We start from the raw sequence: 20,242 nt of genomic DNA on the forward strand, positions 1-20,242 counted from the left end.
ATATATATATATATATAAAATGACTTGGTACTAGGACTAAATTCCAGAAATCCATGTCATTGCATGTTCCTTAATCTATGAAATTAAAATCACCATTAAGTTTAAGATTAGCCAGGCGTGGCAGCGTGCACCTGTAGTCCTACCTACTCGGGAGACTGAGGTGGGAGAATGGCATGAACCTGGGAGGCAGGGGTTGCAGTGAGCCGAGATCATGCCATTGCACTCCAGCCTGGGTGACAGAGGGTGACAGAGCAAGACTCCATCTCCCCACAAAAAAAAAAAAAAAAAAAAATTTTAAGCTCAAACACACAAAACAGTATTAAGACAATGTATTAGAAAGGATTGAAAGTTGTAATAACCCAAAATGTGTAAAAGGAAACTTAAGAATCAAGATAGTTGATCTTGTATTAATTACATTTAGCTTATAATTCAGTTGACCTTTCTTACAAAACAAAGAAATCGTCTATTACCACTGGAAAGATACGTTTTAATACAGTTGGCAGTTGGTTCCTGAGAGTCACTACACCCATAAAAGATTCATGAAGAGTAACAGAGCCACCTCTCGAACTATTTCTAGTCTAACAAACTTGTTAAGCAACAAAAGTTCCTTTGTTTTTGGCTGGAACTATAACAACTCAACGTGGTGAGGAGGACAACTTTATTCTGAGATTAGAAGTTGCTTTTTGTTGTGTTTTTTTTTTTTTTTTTTTTTTTTGAGACAAAGTCTTACTCTGTCGCCCAGCCTGGAGTATAGTAGCACAGTCTTGGCTCACTGCAACCTCCACCTCCTGGATTCAAGTGATTCTCCTGTCTCAGCCTCCCAAGTAGCTAGGATAACAGGTGTGTACCACCACGCCCAGCTAATTTTGTATTTTAAGTAGAGACAGTGTTTTGCCATGTTGGCCAGGCTGGCTTCGAACTCCTGGGCTCAGGTGATCTGCCTGCCTCAGCCTCCCAAAGTGCTGGGATTACAGGCGTAAGCCACCACCCCCAGCCCTGATCACAAATTCTAACTGGCTCTTAACCAAAAATGTATTTCTGAGAGCCATCTTGCAACGAAGGATCCCAGACATTTAAAAAAAGGGGGTGGAGGGGAAGGAACACTGGTTTAAAACTCACCAGTATGTTCTCCAGACACTAGAATCACCACAGCCAAAAGCAGGGAGTATGTTTTGTTTTGAAATGAAAAATACCCTCAGTGCAGCCCACTCTCTGTTCCTGGCCCTTCAGATACCCCTCACAAAAAGTGCTAAACATATTTACAGCAATGTGCACAAGTGAGAGCTGAGTTAATTTCAAATCTAGACAAAAGATCTGAGGCTAAGCTTTATGTCACAACAAGTTTTACAAGTCCCTCCACGTATCAGTAACATAGGCATTCTTAAAATCGAACAACAGTAAGGAAAGGCTATCACAACTGGAATACCCCTGGGGATTCAGTTCTGTTAGCAGTGGCAAAGGAAAACGATCAGATAAACCTACAAAAACAGCAGAAGCATTACGACCAAACCTCAGGTCATTAAATCACAAAAGTACAGCCTTACAATAGGTTCACTTCGTGAGCTCTATCCTGACAATATGCCTGAAGATGCCTATTGGTGATCATAAAAGAGGCAAAAACATACAATTTAACTTACTTAACTTTTTAACAGTTTTTTCATTTCAATAAATTTATTTTGATTTGTTGAATTGTTTAAGAGGAAGAGAAGAATATGTTCATGTTTTTCAACCTGTGGGTGAAAAAGAAACCGTATGATTTAATTTCTAAAAACGTTAAGAGTATAATTTCACTTAAAGGAAATGTTACCTACTTGTTTCTGTAACTCTGTGCAGCAGCACTTCATCCTATACATCTTTTCTAAAAGCACAAGAAAAATAAGCCATTAGGTAACATACAATGTAAAGAAGAAACTTGGGAGTCTAAACATACAGATAGCTCTCCCCCTTGTGCATGGGTTCCGACTACAGAGACCTGGATGGATCCATTTGGGCTCTGAGACGATCTACTACCGTGGTCTGAATTTGACTACATTAACAACCCATGTCTCCAAGGTTTCGGCTGTCTATCATCTCTCTTTTTGGTTGAGGCCAGGTCTGTTAAACATACATCTTATGAAGCACCAAGAAGATGGAATCTCAAAACTATGACTTCTCCTTTTGATCAGGATAAAAGTAAATTGGAAATAAGGACATGCAGAATGCCTGGCATTTTCAAAGCCCTTTGTGTCAATTCCCACAGCAGTGCTGACAAGTCTGATCTAAGGACTATTTGGACTCTGAGGACTGCCTCCATCAAGGCGGCCCTCCCCGGCAGCCATGGGAATCAGAATCCCACCACTGGATTTGTGGAGGAGAAGGAGACAGTATGGCACGGGGAGTGAGAAAAGGTCAAGTCAACTAAATTGATTCTCTCTTATTCCTCACACTTAACATCTGTTATTAATAACACTTGAAAAGAATACCTCTATTCAAAGCACTCTGCCCTTGAGGTGTGATGTTTTTTGCCAGACCAAACGTCACCAGCTTATCAGCTACATCGACAGTCCCATTCTCAGAACATTTCTCAACTGACACCGTATGGACATTCTTTGTAATTCCTTTCACAGAAAGCATTACATTCTGATTCAACATGAAATTTTTTAGCAGCATTATTATTAATTGAGAAGAGCTTCCATTCAATTCCATTAACCCTGGAAAAAATGGATATTACAGTCTTTCAGTCCCTTTTAAAAAGATATAATTTGGATAAATTATCTAAGAATAATAAGCAAAAGGCTTACTGGACTTCAGCTGGATTTAGGTATGCTTTGATGTACTACTGCTGTTGCATTACAAAAGGCAAATTTATTCAATACATATTTACTGATCACCTAACAAGGCATCAAGCACTACTCTTGGACTAGAGGGCACGAAACAGACACATCTGTCCCTCATACATTCCAACAGGAGAAACACACAACAAAGATAATTTTCCAATTCTGAGTCAAAACCTAAGAGGACCATGAAGCAACTGGTATGGTATTATCTGCAAGTCCTCTGCATAAGGACATCAGGAGCGACACTAAAAAGCTACTTTAAGTATTTTTGTTCACTTCATTCAAATTTCAACTAAGGAGCTGAATATATGATTTATTATGCATAAGGGTAGCCAAAAATGGTGTCATCTGAATACCTTTAGTCCCTAAAGAGAGATGTGACAAAGCAGAAAGACCCCAAATGAGAGGTCAGACACCCTGGTTCACAGACACCAGACACCCTGGTTCACATCCTGGCCCTGCCACTTACTAGCTCAGCAACCGGGGCAAACCGAATCTCTGAACCCTGGCCCTCTGAAACTAATCTATAAAACAAAGACTGATTGAGTACAGTTTTTGTGAGAATTCGATAAAGAATATGAAACTGATTTGAAAACTCTTAATATTTAAAAACATTAAGGCACTTACTGGAAATACCCATTTGATTCAGACTTAGAGCTAGGAAACACAAAGAGGAAAAAAAACAAAACAAAACCCAGACACCTAAATTGGAAAGTGACTTAGCTGTCTACCTTCAAGTGAACATCTAATAATTTGGAAAGGAAGCGCCAGGTGGCTAGACGTGATTGGTTGCACTCTGCAAAGAGGCACAGTTTCAATGTTTCCGTAGTCTGCATACAGCACTTCCACATCAGTGTCTGATGTCCCCAGAACAACTGCACGATACCAAAAATCATCACCTGAAAATAGAATGAAATCTCAGGTAAGAATTTACAGTCAGTGACTCCTCCTACTTTAAGATGGTTATTCATAGTTATATTTACGTCACTTAAAAATCCATGCCAAAATTTCTGGTTAGACTTCAAACTAAATATAAGCATTTACCTCTACACTCCTATGTAAAATGTAATAGAATTTTTTTTCTTTCTTTTTGAGACAGGGTCTGGCTCTGTAGCCCAGGCTGGAGTGCAGTGACACAATCTTGGCTCGCTGTAACCTCCACCTCCCAGGCTCAAGCGATCCTCTCACCTCAGCTTCTCGAGTAGCTGGGACTACAGGTATACACCACCATGCCCAGCTAATTTTTTATTCCTGGTTGAGATAGGGTATTGCCATGCTGCCCAGGCTGGTCTTGAACTCCTGAACTCAAGCTATCCTACTGCCTCAGCCTCCCAAAGTGTTCGGATTACAGGCGTGAGCCACTGCGCCCAATCCCTAACAGGATTTTTTTTTTTTTAATGCATAAAACCACAAGAATAGAGAACAAGAGAAAAGACTACAGAATATTGGAAGCTGGAAAGCAGACGTCTGAATGAAAATGATTTAATAGAGCCATGGTAGCTCAACCAAAGTTGGCAATGGGGAAGCCAAAAAGCATCCCAGCTCGCATCACAAATCCCCAGTCCCTAAAGTCTCAACGACTGGTGCCACTCATTCAACATTAGGAGTTAAGATGGAGTTGGAAATGAAGACTGGCCAAGGAAGCAGAGTTACTTGCAAAGACATCTGAACAGGCTTTGGTTCATACACTTATTTACATATAACACCTACTTTTAAGTTGCTAAAGAGAATGGTGAGCTTTATGTTCCCACGTTTTAGTAATGCTTCTACTTGAGGGCAGAAGACTGGAGGTTTCCTCTCCGGAGACAATGAACCACAGTGGCCATGGACTGGAGAGCATGAAGCAGAGCAGACCAGGGGAAGTTTAACACCGGCGGGCAAGCTGTGCACTCCAGGCAGGAGGCAACCAGCCCATGTGACAGCCCATCAAGATGGCGACACTGGGAGTCTGCAGTGAAATGGCAGAGCCAGATCACCCACAGTGAAGGCCACCAGTGGATAAGCCCCTGCCCACTCTCAAAGCAACTTCCCAGTAACTTCTCAGTGCCCCATCTTAAATACAGGAACAGCACAGGATCACCAGAGATTTGCAGAAAGCTTCTAACATCACAGAGGAGACCAAAACAAAATAGGACCTTAGGGAAACCAAGGCAAAGGAGGAACATGACAATGAACATTAGAAGACTGACAGTAATATCCTTGGAGAAATGACATTCCACGCTTGAAAGAACAGGGTAGTATTAAAACACATACACATGAAAAACCAAAAAAAAAAAAAAAAAGCTATTGAAATTTAAAATGTGATAGAAATGAAAACCTAAATTAAAAAAGTTGGAAGGTGAAATTGAGGAAATCTCTTTAAAAACAAAAAAGATGAAAGAGAGAAGAGGACATTTAGCAGAAGAGTCCAAATTAAGCATTAGAAGACTTGGAGCTCCTAACAAAACAGAAAACAAAAGGAACTAAAAGCATTAATTCAGGAAAGTTTCTCAAACTGAAGCTCATGAATTTCTAGACTTAACGGGTCCACCCACTGAGTGCCCAGCAAAATAGTAGAAAAAGAAACACCATACTAAGGTCACATCATAAATTTCACAACAGGTGAAGAGAACACTAACTGTTCCAGAAAGGGGGAAAAAACATACGAAGTTTGTGGAATCCAGAATAACATTAATCTTTTGACCAGAAACACCAACAGCTAAAACACAATAAAAGCAGTGCCTTCAAAATTGTAAGGGAAAAACCATTTCCAATCTAGAATTCTATATCCAGGCAACCTATCGATTAATGATTAGGCTAAAGACTTTTTCAAACATAGGAGGTAACAGAAAATGTCTTACATGCACCTTTTCTCAGCTTCTGGAGGACAGGATCCGCCCAAATACTGGAGTAAATCAAAAGGGAAGCCGAGGATCCAAAAAACAAAGTGGGAGGAGGGAGGAAGAAATCTCGCTAACATGGTGTGCGAGGCAGAAGCACCATCCAGGAAATAAGGGGGTCAGGGCTGAAACGATCTCAGCATGGTGAGGAAAAACCCAGGATAACAGCTCAGGTCTGGAGGACAAGCAGCCTGTGCAGAAGCAGACTGGAAGGCTGAAGATGCCTCCAATATGGTAATAGTTGATAAAGTACATGTTGTGTTCTTTGCAGGAATTTGCACTAATGCAGAGCACTAGAAATAATTAGTGAAAGTCTATAGACACTAACAACAAAAGTGGCAAAAGAGAATGTAACTGTAATACACTGCACAGCTCAGCTGTGAACAGTGCTCATGCAGTCCTAATGCAGTAAGGCAGAATACTTACAGAACCAAAAATTATGATTTATCCTGGGAAGAAAGGGAAAGTGCAGATCCAGTTCTCATACAAAAGAAAAACAATACTATGCGTGATATCTGCAAGACCATGAAATTTGAAGGTCCCCAACTTGTGCCCCCTGAACAAAAGCAATTTGATGCCCATCTAACCACAAAAATGCCTTTGTGAGAGGTTTGGGATCCAGATGGGGGTTCTGAAACGCCACTGGAGCCCAAGATTGAGGAAGGCTCTTTGAGAAGGCAGGCCCATGCCCCAGTGGCAGACTTTCAAGACCCTGTTCCTAGCTACTGACTGGAAGCAGTCCTGTCCCCAGCTGATCTCAGCTCTTGCCCCATGTGGCTGCCATCCTGTCACCAGCCATTCTGCCACCAGCCACCTCTGCCCAGGGACTGGCAGGAGCCATACTTATCCATGACCCCCAGTAACAGGCCTGCCAATTGGACCTGAGTGCGGACCATGAAGCAGCACTGTAACCTGGCTCTGCTCCACTTAACCTTGATCCCAGAAGCAAATCCAAGTGTTATTTATATTAGCATAGGAAATTTATTAAAAAGAGATATTAAAACAGAGAATGCTCAAAGTATACCCTCATCAATGAGCCTGACTCCCTGAGGCATTTCATCCTTCTTTTAGTACATTCACATATGGAACCCTATGAATTCTTTGCAACCCCTCCATAAATAAATGTAATGTGACTGATCCATTAGAATAGTGTGGTTATCTCGAGCTGGTTATCTGTAAGTACTGACAGATTTGTAGAAATCTACCTATATCCTTGCCTAAAAATAATCTATATAGAATCGAAAAGCTGAATGACCAATATATGAATTAAATCCACAAGACTGCCTTCCTTAATTTCTCTCCCTAAACCAAATGAAATAAGCAGCTAAAATACCAAAATCTACATAGTATCACGTAAAAGAAAACAGACTAAATACCTTTCCTCTAATATTTTCCCTAAAACAACCTTACTTGTGTATTTGGCACAGCATGCATCTCCAATTCTTGGTCTATAGGGTGGTCGACTTTTCGGAGCATTGCAGTATTCTAATAATTCAGCTGTCAATATGCACAGCTTTTCCTGATTTTCTAAAATATACAAAAGCAATCTTTTGTGAAGAAAATTTCCAATGCTACTATTAACAGTATACAAAAGAATGGCAAGTCTAATCAATAAAAAAACCCTTTGTGTATTAAAATATGCATACTGAAAATATATACATGTATATAAAATATACATTATATTTGAAAATAAATATACCCACTATTGGTTGCCATTTGCAGAAGGTACGCAATCAATACTGGGAGGGGGCAGGGAGGAAGCCTCCGGTGGATCAATTGCTTGATCAGGGTGGTTATACTGGTTTGTTCACTCTGTGAAAACTTACTAAGTTGTATTTTTACAATTGTTTAGTGTACTTTTCACAGTGAGTGCTATACTTAATAAAACTATCCTCAATAGCATTTCCAATTCATCATACCACATGTTGTCAGAATCAAATAACCCTAAGCTCCTGCTTTTTGGTACACAGAATAAAGATCATTTTGTAGTATTAGAGATAAATTTAAGAGCAGTTATTGGCATTACCACAGTTCTAACTTTGAAAATTTGAAACAAAAGGTTCATTTTTTTCAGCTTTAAAAGTGCCTGCAAATTATTCTAAAAAGCACTCAACTTGCATCTTCAGATACTACAAGGATAAAGTCATATACATTTAAGGGATTCCTTAATTGTAACTTTCACGAAAGAACAAAAGAAAATTAAAAATAAATTTTTATGTGCTACTTTTCTTCAAGATTCGTTCTAGTATGAAACATTTCTCTAAGTCTCTAAGGTGTAGTAAAGCTATGATTACGAACAGATTACAAAGTCTTTCAATATATCTAAAGCACTAAATATGATTCAATATAGATAACGTGTTTTTAAACAAGAAATTATACAGTAATTAAGGACACTTTTGTTATAAAAAGCTGTAGACCAGGCCACTGGGCACGCAGGTGCTGACTGTAGTAGGGCTTCCCTTCAAGTTCCCACTTGTGTTTCGTAACTAAATTGGCCTTAAGTGTTATGATCAGTTCTTCCTTAAAACAGTGAGCCTCTTCTCCCCCCTTCATTTCCTAAGGAATTCAAGACCGGCACCTCCATTTTACAGTTTAAAAGACGAGCATAAATATTTCTCAAATTTTGGTTTCTTACCTGGCATCCCGTTTGGTAGAGCATAAAACAAGTTTGGGCTTATGATTTCTAATACATTTGCTTGCACAGTTTTATTAACTGGCAATTCTATCGTCTTCCATTGCTCAGCTGAAGCGGTAGCTGGAAGCATACAAAACACAAGTCTCACACATGGAATAAAAAAAAAAAAATGTACTGCTGTTTTCCTCAGTAACATATTTAAATCAATCATTTGTTCATCAATTGATTATCAACATTTCCAAATCCCCAAAATAAAAACCTGTATTTTCACAAAACAATCTATTCCATTTGAGGGATTGTGTGGGCAGTACAAAACAGTTCAGTCTACAATGAAATCCTTGAACTATTACACTCCTGTAGTGTATTTCTCTGTATTTCCATCTCTGTCAAATACTTAATTCTTACAATTTACTCAAGCTTCTAAGGGAGATTATCTCTGTATATGTTTATCTGATAATTACATTGAAATGAATGGTCAATAAAATAATTATCTTTCAATAATATAATTAATATTAACCTACTAATCTATGTCCGTAAAGCCTATCTCTACAGGAAAATTGTCATAATTCTCAGTCTCTGAGAGCAAAGAATAACAAATTTAAACAAATAAAATGGTTTTAAAACGTTACCTTGAAGTCCCTGTATATGAACTTGAAGTTCATGTTTATTAACAAGTCTGTCATCTGGGAAGTCTTTATGTGGTGAAGCAGATTTTAAAACCAGATGTTCATCAATCAGAACATCACTGATTATTCTGGGATAACGAGTGGAAAGATCAGTGAGTTCAACTCCTGTCCCATTTTCAGTGACTTCAACCACTCTGGCTTGCAATTTTACCCCAGCAACACACATCTGGAATCTTGTTATGGCTTCTTTAGACCAATGTTTGTTTCTAGACTGTATATCTGGAAAATAAGGACAGCAGTAAAAAGAATCCTATGCACAAGCTTCAGTTTTGCTTTAGTAGTACCCGTACCCAGGACCAGGTCTTTGCCAAGTTTACTTTCAGGTCAGCAAACCTGAGTATCTTCAATATTCAATTACACACCTACATCTTGCATGCCTGACTTACGGATAATGCATTTACTAATACACTCTAGGGTTTTAGGAGGCTCAGGATCTTTCCTTACTTTCTCTGCTAACATATCTTTACCTGGCATTTTCCAATAGAAAAAGAAGTACTGTTTTAGAATTCACCATCATGTTCTGAGTTAACCATTATGCTGGTAGAAGATGTCAGCTGATATACTGCCACTTTTGTGGACAGTTTTCTAGTAACATCAAAATGTTTTTCATTATGTAAGCAAAAATTATTTTTCTTGGATAACTTTGGCTTACACCCTTGTTTTCTTAGCAGCGATTTTCAAACATGAACACGTATCTCAATCATCCAGAGGCCTTGTTAAAACACAGACTGTGGGGCCCTACCCAGAGTTTCTAATTTTGGTAGGTCTGATCTAGGGTGGGGGCTGAGAATCTGCAGTTATTAACAAGTTCCCATGTTGATGTTGCTGGTTTGGAGGCCATAATTTAAGCAGCGCTGGAATAAAATATGGTAATTAAGAACAATAATCTGGGCCAGGCACAGTGACTCATGCCTGTAATCCCAGCACTTTGGGAGGTGGAGGCAGGCGGATCACCTGAGGTCAGGATTTCAAGACCAGCCTGACCAACATGGAGAAACCCCGTCTCTACTAAAAATACAAAAAATTAGTCGGGCGTGGTGGCACATGCCTGTAATCCCAGCTACTCAGGAGGCTGATGACGTAGGAGAACCGCTTGAACCCGGGAGGCAGAGGTTGCAGTGAGCCAAGATTGTGCCATTGCACTCCAGCCTGGGTAACAAGAGTGAAACCCTATCACAAAAAAAAAAAAGAAAAAAAACCCCAATAATCTGAAACATATTGTAAAATAAATAGAAACAGATTAGCAGAAGAAATAAATCCATCTGTGCTGCCTGACTTTACCACTGTTCACATTTTGGAATCCAACCACCCATACTTTTTATGTGCAGATGTCCAACATACACACATGCACATACACACATATTCTCTCATATATTCTATTATAAAGTTTTTATAATAACTGCTACTATAGGTATAATGCCAAGCACTGTTAAGTGCTTTATAGTTTTCTCTTAACAACTCATTGAGGAAGGTAGGAATAACTTCCAGATAAGGAAACAGAAGCACAGCAAGTTTAAATAATTTGTCTAAACATCTCATAGACAGCAAGCAGCGGTTGGCTCTGAAGTCTGTTGTCTTCATCACAACACTCTTTTATAACCTGTTTTCTTCACTTAAATCATGAACAATTCTTATCAATAACACATATTTAACATCATCCATAATGACTGTGCAATAGACAGTTAAACAGGCAGAACTTTGGGTGCCAGACCCTGTCCTAAGCCTTCATTTAATCCTCCCAACAACCCTACGAAATAAGTACTATCATTATTCATTTTATGGATCATTTACCCAATCCGCTATTATTGACTATTTATGTTATTTTGTCATTATTAACAGCAGTGTAATCATTATTTTTGTAACTTACTCTGTGCAATTCCCGGATTTCTCTGGGAAAAATTACTAGGAGGAAAATTACTAAATCAGAAAGTATGAACACTGGAGGTTCTTAAGGAATCCTGCCAATGCCTTCCAGAGGATCAAGGAGTTTTTACTCCCATGGTCAGGAAAGCAGCTGCTTCCCTACTCTGACAACACTGGACGTTTTGGCCAATATGGTAAATAAATTTCTAAGTTTTATTATAATATGAAGCAGGATCTTCTAACTCACACAAAACGTTAACATTGTAGATATTAACACTTACATTATATGCCGCAAGTATTAGAAAGTAGTTGAGAAAGTTTCTTATGGTATACCATACCTGCTAAGCGGCACCGTATTCCCTGAAAGGGGAGGTTTAAAAATGTTGATGATATCATTCGGAGTTCATCTGCAGTAACTTCTTCGATGTTTCCATAATCCACAAAATGTACTTTAACATTTCCATTTGGTAAGATTTCCTTGACTAAAGCACGATACCAATTACCATCACCTAGGTTTAACACACAGTTTGTGACATGGAACATTTCCTTTCTATTGGCACTTGAAATATTATCTTGAAAAAAAGCCACCCTTTGTCTAAAAGCAGGTAATAAATTTGCTCACTTCCCCAAATCATGCCTTTCATTTTTCAAAATTCCAAAATCTCTAGAATGAAAGAATTCTCAAAATCTATTTTTAGACTATCTCCAAAATGTGTACTACCATACTTTTACATTTGATATGAATTAAAGATTTCATTCACAACCTATCCAATAAACAGAATGTGAAGGTGAAGGTAAGACTTGAATATACTTGTCAGTTTTGGAGATGCGTAATACTCTTAGCACTAATGGCTCAGATTATTTTACTTGTTATGTGGTAAAATAAGTACTAAATAGTAAAAAAAATTATTGTAATGAAGATGTCTCAAATAGATTTCCAAAATACTGTAAACACTTAGAGTGACAGGAAACACCCTGCAGTGAACAACTCTTCCATGAGCTAACTTATTTTAATATTACCAGAAATTCTGGAAAGAAAAGCATTAAAATAATGTTTAATGAAGTTTAGGCAACAAAGCATCACTTGGAGATTCCTTGTTACAAAGAGAAGGAAAAACACATGACATCGTAAGCATTCATTTAGTCTTGGCCATGAAAAACATTTGCTTAAACATTAAGAAAATGTGCACTAAAAATAAGAGTTGAATGTTAAGAAATGTAAGGTTCTAAAAGTCAAGATTACATCAACTGCAACTTACCGGCAAAAAAAGCACAACAAGGTTGTCCTATCTCTGCCTTGAAACCATTAGGTAACTTCTGCTGGCAATGTTCTGCTAATGACTTGTTCAAATCATTCAGTTTCTTTAAATCTGAAAATAGAATACATATAGGATTAAAAAATTAAGAACATATTCAAAAATAAACAACATAGATTTTCCTTTAAAGTCAGAAAATGTCTTGATCATAAAAATCACAGGTACCGCCCCGAACTACTATTAAGTCTACCCAATGCTTTTCCTTATTAAAAAACCATTGGGCAAATAAGTTACTTAGTTAATACTCTCGAAAAACCCAACATCTTTTTACTGGGCAAAAAGAAACAATTAGAGCATGATTATCAGTACACTCAAGCATGAACTTTGCAGAGAGATAAGAAAACCACATACAAGCCCATATAGATACTACATAAAAGCTGTCCTGAAAGTGACGATAATCACAAAATGGATGGCACAGGTAATGTGTTAAGAAGCCAGAGCTCACGAGCTCTGCATGCTGGAGGTTTCATAAAGAAATTCGAAGTACACCACATTTGAAGGAGAGGGTATTTCCAGAAGGAAGACATGGCTGTCAGACAAAGGACAGAATTATGAAATTAGGCAACCAAAAGTGGGCAGCAGGCTAGCGAAGCACAGAAGTGGAAAAGTGGCCACTGGAGAGTGACATTGGAGCTGTCCCTGCAAAATGCAGATCACGGAGAGCTTCTGAATGCAGAAGGGATCTGAATCACTTAGTAGTAGTAAAAGAAAAGCAAATGCCTTTTAAGTATGTAACAAAGGCTCACTTACTAAAATGGAAAACAAATTCTAATGTTTCAGAAGTTTCGCCTTTCAGATTAGCCTAAATAAGTTTAAGGACACGCGATAGACAATGATACACTGCTGCTGGGGGATTGTTTGCCTGGCCTCTGAAGAACACTAGCTCTCAAAAGCACAAACACACATATTCGTTTGACCTAATACTCTAGTTACAATTTCAGCAACTTGTCCCAGGGATCTACTCCTAAAGTAAAAATCACAGTACAAGGATTTGTTTTAGTAATAAAAGCTTGGAAACCACTAATTCTGTACTTATCCACACTTACTAGTGTGTATTTATCCACACTAAGTAGTATTTATCCACATTTAGGTTAAATCTCACAACTATGGGGTGAGACAGGACCCTATCTCTAGTTTAATGTCCTTATTATCTAGTTTAATGTCCTTATTATCTAGTTTAATGTCCTTATTATCTAGTTTAATGTCCTTATTTAACAAAGAAAAACCAAGATTTGGAAAAGTTAAGATCAATGATGCTCACCAGAATGGCTCAAACAAAAAAGAAAACACACAATATTTGTGAGGATATGGAGCAACTAGATGTTAACTTAGGTTAATTAAATTAGGATAAACCGACTCAGTGGAATATCATGTAGCCATGAAAAAGAAGAGAGACTAAACAGCAATGTGGTATCACAGAGTGGCTCCTGAACAGAAAAAGGACACTAGTGGAAAATCTAGCAAAAACCAAATAAAGTTTGGAGTTCAGTTAAAAGCAATATACCACTGTTGGTCTCTTCGTTGCAACAAATGTGCCATGATCACATGCTAACTACAGGAGAAGCTGGGTGAGGGACATACAGGAACTCTATGTACCATCTTTGTGATTTTCTGTAAACCTAAAATTATTCCAAAATAAAAACTTATTTAAAAAGAGACTAAACAGTATGTGACCTGATATCCAAAATGTAGTGGAAGAAAAAATGCAAAACTTACCATTTTATACTATTTATAGATATAGAAAAGGATTATATGTAGTCATACAAGCATATGTATAGAGTATCTATGAAAAAAATATTTGGAAAATTGAGAAGAGGAACCACGAAACTTACTTTCCACTATATACACTTTTGTAACTTTTGAAACATGTTTTCATGTTTCCTTCTTCATCTTTAGAATTTTTAGATTATGTTTGTATAATCACCTATAAAAATAGGTGCCAAAAATACAAAAGAAAAAAAAAATACTTGGGTGTGGTGGCACGCTCCTATGGTCCCAGCTACTCAGGAGGCTGAGGCAGGAGAATTACTTGAACCTGGGAGGCGGAGGTTGCAGTGAGCCGAGATTGCGCCACTGCACTCAGGCCTGAGCAACAGAGGGAGACTCCATCTCAAAAAAAAAGAAAGAAGAGGTAATGATGGGAGGGGATAGGAGGGAAACTTCTGAGATACTGGTAATGTTTTACTGCTTGACTTAGAGGCTGGTTATATAAGTGTGTGGAGATTGTGATAATTCATTATGTTGTACTCCTATATACACATGTATCTATATGTTACATTAATACTTCAATACCAGTTAAATTTGGGTTTTTTTTGTTTGTTTGTTTTCCAGAGACAGGGTCTAGCTCTGCTGCCCAGGCTTGAGTGCACTGGTATGATCAAGGCTCACTGCACCCTTGAGTTCTTGGCCTCGTCATCCTCTTGCCTCAGCCTCCCAGTGTTGGGATTATAGGAGTGAGCCACTATACTAGGCCGAATTAATTTCTGTAAATGAATTTAGGAGATACTCTATGACATGTAAACTGGTTTAAATATAAAGAGGCATTGTTGAAAACAGAAATAGTGGCTTAAAAGAGAACAAAAGCTAACTACGTATAACCAAATCTTTCTTGGAAATACAAATACCCACTTGGCCCTGCTTGGAAAGAGGTACTTTTATCACTCAGTAACAAACTCCTGTGAAGTTATTATCTATGCCAATGTATTTGTAAAAAGAAACAAATGACAAGGGTCAACTTACCATCCTCTTTAAGCACATGGCAATAAAATTCTCCAGGACTATATATCACACAGACCACAACATCTACTGTTTGGTCAACAGCAAGCTCAACCCATGTCCACTCCAATGGATCTACTTTTCCTTCCACACCCAAGGGAACTGTGAAAATAATTAAACATTAAATGGACATAGTGGAGGAAGGATGTAGCAAGGTTGGGGTGGCTGAGGAATTCGCTTTTGAAGAACTGAATTTCCACTGACTTTTTAAGTGACTTTATAGGAAAACTAACCTTAAAGTCAGTCTTACAATTAATTATCTAAGTGATTTCAGATTTACATTTCTGATCATCAGCTGCTGACAACCTATAAAACTCACCATAAAATTTTATTTTTCAAACATTCTTACAGGTACTTAGATGAATGCTTGATTTAAAAAGATGAAAGGCTTTCAACATAAATTCTTTTTATAAGTACAAAAAACTATTTATTTATAGAACCATCTGAACTCCAGAACAGGCATTATCCAGTAAACATCTGACTTACCACTGTCTTCTTTCACGTCACTGGGTTTATCTGTCACCATCCTCTGTTCTCCCACAGCAAAGCCTGCATCTATGAGAACTCTGCTAACACTGACATGAGGCGTCTCGGATTTATCAATAAGCTCCACCAGGGAACTGTTTTCCAACTTGTCCACCACTTTCACTGTGATTATTTTGTTCTGCACAAGTTTTTTCATGAGACAAATAGCTTCTGGAGTCCAAATTCCTAATGATGGCTTTACTCCTAACAAAGAATTTTGAATGAATGTTACAATTATTCTTAAAGCACTTAGAAATTTAGCTCCTAACTTCCCCACGTTAAACTTAAGAAACCTATGGCAAACACTGGAAAGGAAACGTGTTTTTTTTCATTTTTAAGAGGAACATAAAAATGAACACATAATTAACAAAGAAAAGGCCTGCTGGTGTGCAATGGCTCATTCCAGCACTCCGGGAGGCCGAGGCAGATTTGAGACCAGCCTGTGCAACATGGCCAGACTCACATCTCTACCAAGAAAAAAAAAGAAAAAGAAAAAGCTTGTAAAAAGCTTCTATAATATGTAAAACAAAAACCACGTTAATTCCATTGATATACAATGTCCAGAAACACAAATCTACAGAGCCAGAAAGTAGATTAGTTATTACCTGCAGAGCAAGGACTAACTATAAATAGGCACGAGAGACCATACCGGGCTGATGGAAACGTTCTAAATCAGATTATGGTGATGTCTGTACAACTCAGTAAATTTACTGAGAATTATTGAATTGTATAGTTAACATGTAAAGTGAACACTATGGTAGGTAGGTAAATTATAGCCCAATAAAATAAAGCCACAAACAAAAGTACGAAACCATCTCTGAAGAAGTACTGGTCCCGTATAAACATACGAAACACTGGTGGCACTTACAACTCGACCCTGAAAGGGCACTTACAAATCAGCAATCCAGGAGTTATGCTTCAGTCAGTTTATGAAATACAAGGGCCAAGTAACTTACAAAAAAAAATGTTTAGCCTCACTAGTAATAAGGTGAATTGAAATGATTTCACCTTTAGCTTATCAAAATTAGCCAGGATGAAATAATATGGAAGCATCCCTTTGATGCACCAGTGTGTACGAGAACGGACTCTCTCATACTTTTTTGCTGGGTATGTAAACTAGGTCAACCCTTTCTGGAAGAAAATGTACAACATGTATTACAAACATGAAAAGAAGGAGACTGACTGACTTGTTCCACTTGTGGGAATGTAGCCTAAGGAAGTATTTTGGGATATAACTACATTTTGCAACATAGCCTAAGGAAAAGATCTTGGATATGCTGCAGATGTAATAATAATACCCTTCTGAGATAGGATATTCTTTCTAAATTATGGTATGTTTGAATGAAGCCAACTGACATGGAACGAAATCTCTGATCCTAGTGGGATAAATGACATATACAGTAACTTTTAAGCATCTGATCATGTTGTTTTGAGAGGCAGCTTTTCCCTGTTTCATTTCTCTTCATGTTTTCATGTTTCTCCATCTTAAGAATTTTTAAAGAATATGGAGGCTATAAAAATTTCATACCTGCTAGCACACACTTTATAGCTTGCATTGGCAATTCCAACAACTTTGGGATTATGGGACAAAGTCTCATCAAACTAAGGATTTCAAAGTTTCCATAATCTACATATCCGACCAGTACAGATTCTTCAGAAGCGTAAGCCAGAACGGAGGCACGGTACCACTGATCATCCTCTGAAAAAGGGAGAGACTCAATCTCAAATGATCTTTCCACTGCAGATGTAAACAAAAACCTTTCCTCCTCAAATTAGAGATGGTCATTTATAGATTTTTCTTTGATAGATATCAAGCTTATAGAACAATATGTTTACTAATTTTGCTTATCAGAAGCCTTCAACTCCTAAAACGTAACCTTTATTAATAGCTTACTACAGTAATTATGTCTTATGCTGTCATTATTAGTTTACATGTCTTGTCTCTCCAGTAGTTAGCTCATTAGGACAGAGAACATATCCTGATCATGTGAATCACAAGGTCTCAATACATGAAGCATTCAATAGCAAGACTAGTTTTAAAACACCTGGCAAACATGGGTCAACCAGACTCCACTAACCAAGTAATGAGTTTACTGAAGGATTACTGCATCTCCCCTTCCATGAGGCCACTGGGCCTCTCTTTGGCAGAGAGTAACAGAACCTGGTTATCACAAGGCAGGCCATGTGCCATCCAAAGGCTGTACCATGACAGCTCCACACTTCCAGGCCGTCTTGCTATTTCAATAAAACCGGTGAAGATATGAACCTGGGAGGTTCCACATCCACCTATTAGCTTAAACAGAATTATCTTCACCAGTCCCCAAAAACCAAAAGGCTGACAAAATAACCCAAAATACCTCCTTTATATCTCCACCTCCTTGACACACACAGGCCCTCTGCCCTTACCCAGGTCAGACCACACTCCTTTCAACCAGTTTAATTTGATCTATTTAAAAACATGATTGGTTCACTGTAATATTCAAACTTTAAGTCCAGCCATCAGTGCAAACCAAAGACTCTCTGTTTCAACAGTTTTTACTCAGTTGTAAGTAAAAAATAAATAAAAATGAATTTAAAAAATCAGTAATACTCTTTCCTTACCTGAGAACTGAGCACAACATATATCACCAATGGCTGGATAAAAATCAGAGCGTGGAGGCAACTGACCACAGTACTTGCTAAGCGATGCCTGAAGTTCAGCAAGCTTTCCTGCAGATAAAGATGACATTTTAAAGAAACACGCATCTATACAATATTTCTACATGTCATCTCTCGAAGTACTTTAGCTTGATAGAGCAAATCAAGAAAATTGACTTACGGCCACTTTGCAGTTGTTGACAAAAGAAGTCTTCTGGTGTTTGAATGTGGGCGACCACACCACAAAACTTATCACCCACATTCAAAGTTAACACTTTCGGGATCAGGTCACTTTTGTCTACGACAATTTTGTTTTCAGTTGTCATTTTTCCAACATCTTCAGGATCACCTTATCAGAAGAAAACGGAAAAGTAAGGCATTTTGTTTTCATCCAAAGTAAAAAAAAAAAAAAAAAAAAAAAAAAAATTATGCATGCTTTAATCATTTTAAAAAGAGTATGACCACGACTGCAAGGTTCCTGGAAGATGGCAGTCTGAGAGGTCATAGTGTTTCTTCTTCCCAATAATAAATGTTTATAAGGGCAGTCTTCAATGTCACCAAAAGCTAGACTGGTCCAAGATAGAAAATCAGCGACTTATAAAAGACAAGTTCAGATCTATAAAATGCTCTATAATACACTCTTTATAGTCCCTAAAAGAATTCAAGAAAATGTAATTTGGAATAGATACCCTCTCATTATACTCAAGTAGAAACACATCAGATTACATTAGGACCTACTACTCACTCTAAGTGAAAATGATAAACCCCATAGGGAACAATTTATTAGGATAAAATTGTTAGAAATTTAAAATGCATTCAACAGTTCAAAAAAGATACAAGCAACGTAAGTAACAAGTCAAGAGAAAAATAATTAGGGCTAACCTAAGAGTTTAAGAAGGAAAGGCTTCAAAAGCACAATGAAAAATAACTCAGAAAACTCACAGAAATGAAAAAAGTATATGGTTTATAAAATTTCAACTATTCAAGCAATATATTTTTAGCATCAAGATTTAGAGACATTACGACAACAAATCAGAATCCTGGAAGACAAAAACCATTACTGCTTTAAGGAACTCAAGGATAAGATACCATTCACATAAAACTAAGGCTGACTTCATTGTTTTAAACACAGAAATATGGGAAAATAATTATCTAGATTATAGACTTATTAAAGGAAATGGTTCTCACCATTAACCTATAGGTTGACTCTGATGGCCAAGGGGAGGCTGGGATACACCACAAAAAGTGGAGGGAATTTGCTATCTAGGAATGACCTCTCAGAATGTATTACAATGGATTCTTGATGTTAGAAATCCCACTGAAATGGATCATTGGCTCTAAACAGTAGCCAAAGTAAATTTAATGATCTCAAGTGTAGAAGGTAAGATATAGGCTCAAATTAAAAACCATTTCTTGTTTCCAAAAGAAATCACAACATAAATAAGGGAGAAGACAAGAGAAAAACTTAATAGCAAGGAAAATGAACAATTGTCCTGTTGTTTCACAGCACAGTATGCATAATGGTGAAAAGAGCACTGAACTAGAGTAAGGGGGCAAGATTCTGGTTCTCCATCTCTGGGCTTAAGGTAACCCACTGGACCAGTCAGCTTCTGTTTCTTCATGTGTACATAGGTGGAGTGGGAGATCTGGACAGTTCGTTTCAGCTGCATGAGTCCATCATAAGATCCTCCATGAGTTATTGTTTAAGAGACAGAGTCTTGCTATGTTGCCCAGGCTGGTGGGTGATGGCTATTAACAGGTACAATCATAGCACACTGGGGGCCTCAAACTCCTGGTCTCCAAGCCCTCCTCCCACCTCGGCCTCCTGAGTAGCTGGAACTAGAGAAGAGAGCCACTGTGTCAGCTTTTAAAAATTGTATCTGGCCAGGCATGGCTCACGCCTATAATCCCAACACTTTGGGAGGCCGAGGTGGGCAGATCATGAGGTCAGGAGATGGAGACTACGCTGTCCAACATGGTGAAACATCGTCTCTACTAAAAATACTAAAAATTTAGCTGGGCATGGTGACGCACACCTCCCACCTACTAGTCCCAGTGACTCGGGAGGCTGAAGCAGGAGTATCACTTGAACCCAGGAGGCAGAGGGTGC

General features: G+C 38.1%; 1 protein-coding gene across 2 annotated transcripts in view; it reads right to left on the reverse strand.

Moving 5' to 3' along the window:
* The window catches only part of TDRD1 (tudor domain containing 1), a 61,425-nt gene that overhangs the window by 2,929 nt on the left and 38,254 nt on the right, over positions 1-20,242 (reverse strand). The window contains exons 12-25 of one of the 2 annotated variants that reach the window (XM_011967499.1): positions 18,314-18,481; positions 18,097-18,204; positions 17,024-17,194; positions 15,457-15,699; positions 14,935-15,072; positions 12,139-12,249; positions 11,218-11,388; positions 8,960-9,235; positions 8,331-8,450; positions 7,106-7,222; positions 3,548-3,715; positions 2,463-2,690; positions 1,812-1,858; positions 1,643-1,730 (exon numbers count right to left, since the gene is read on the reverse strand). In XM_011967499.1, the coding sequence (XP_011822889.1) occupies positions 1,643-1,730; positions 1,812-1,858; positions 2,463-2,690; positions 3,548-3,715; positions 7,106-7,222; positions 8,331-8,450; positions 8,960-9,235; positions 11,218-11,388; positions 12,139-12,249; positions 14,935-15,072; positions 15,457-15,699; positions 17,024-17,194; positions 18,097-18,204; positions 18,314-18,481 (2,154 nt within the window). Of the gene's footprint in view, positions 1-1,637; positions 1,731-1,811; positions 1,859-2,462; positions 2,691-3,547; positions 3,716-7,105; positions 7,223-8,330; positions 8,451-8,959; positions 9,236-11,217; positions 11,389-12,138; positions 12,250-14,934; positions 15,073-15,456; positions 15,700-17,023; positions 17,195-18,096; positions 18,205-18,313; positions 18,482-20,242 lie in introns of both variants that reach the window. The other variant, XM_011967500.1, reaches the window with a different exon arrangement.

The sequence above is a fragment of the Mandrillus leucophaeus genome, unplaced genomic scaffold (genome assembly GCF_000951045.1).
Source record: "Mandrillus leucophaeus isolate KB7577 unplaced genomic scaffold, Mleu.le_1.0 Scaffold80, whole genome shotgun sequence".
In the NCBI taxonomy this organism is placed as follows: Eukaryota; Metazoa; Chordata; class Mammalia; order Primates; family Cercopithecidae; genus Mandrillus; species Mandrillus leucophaeus.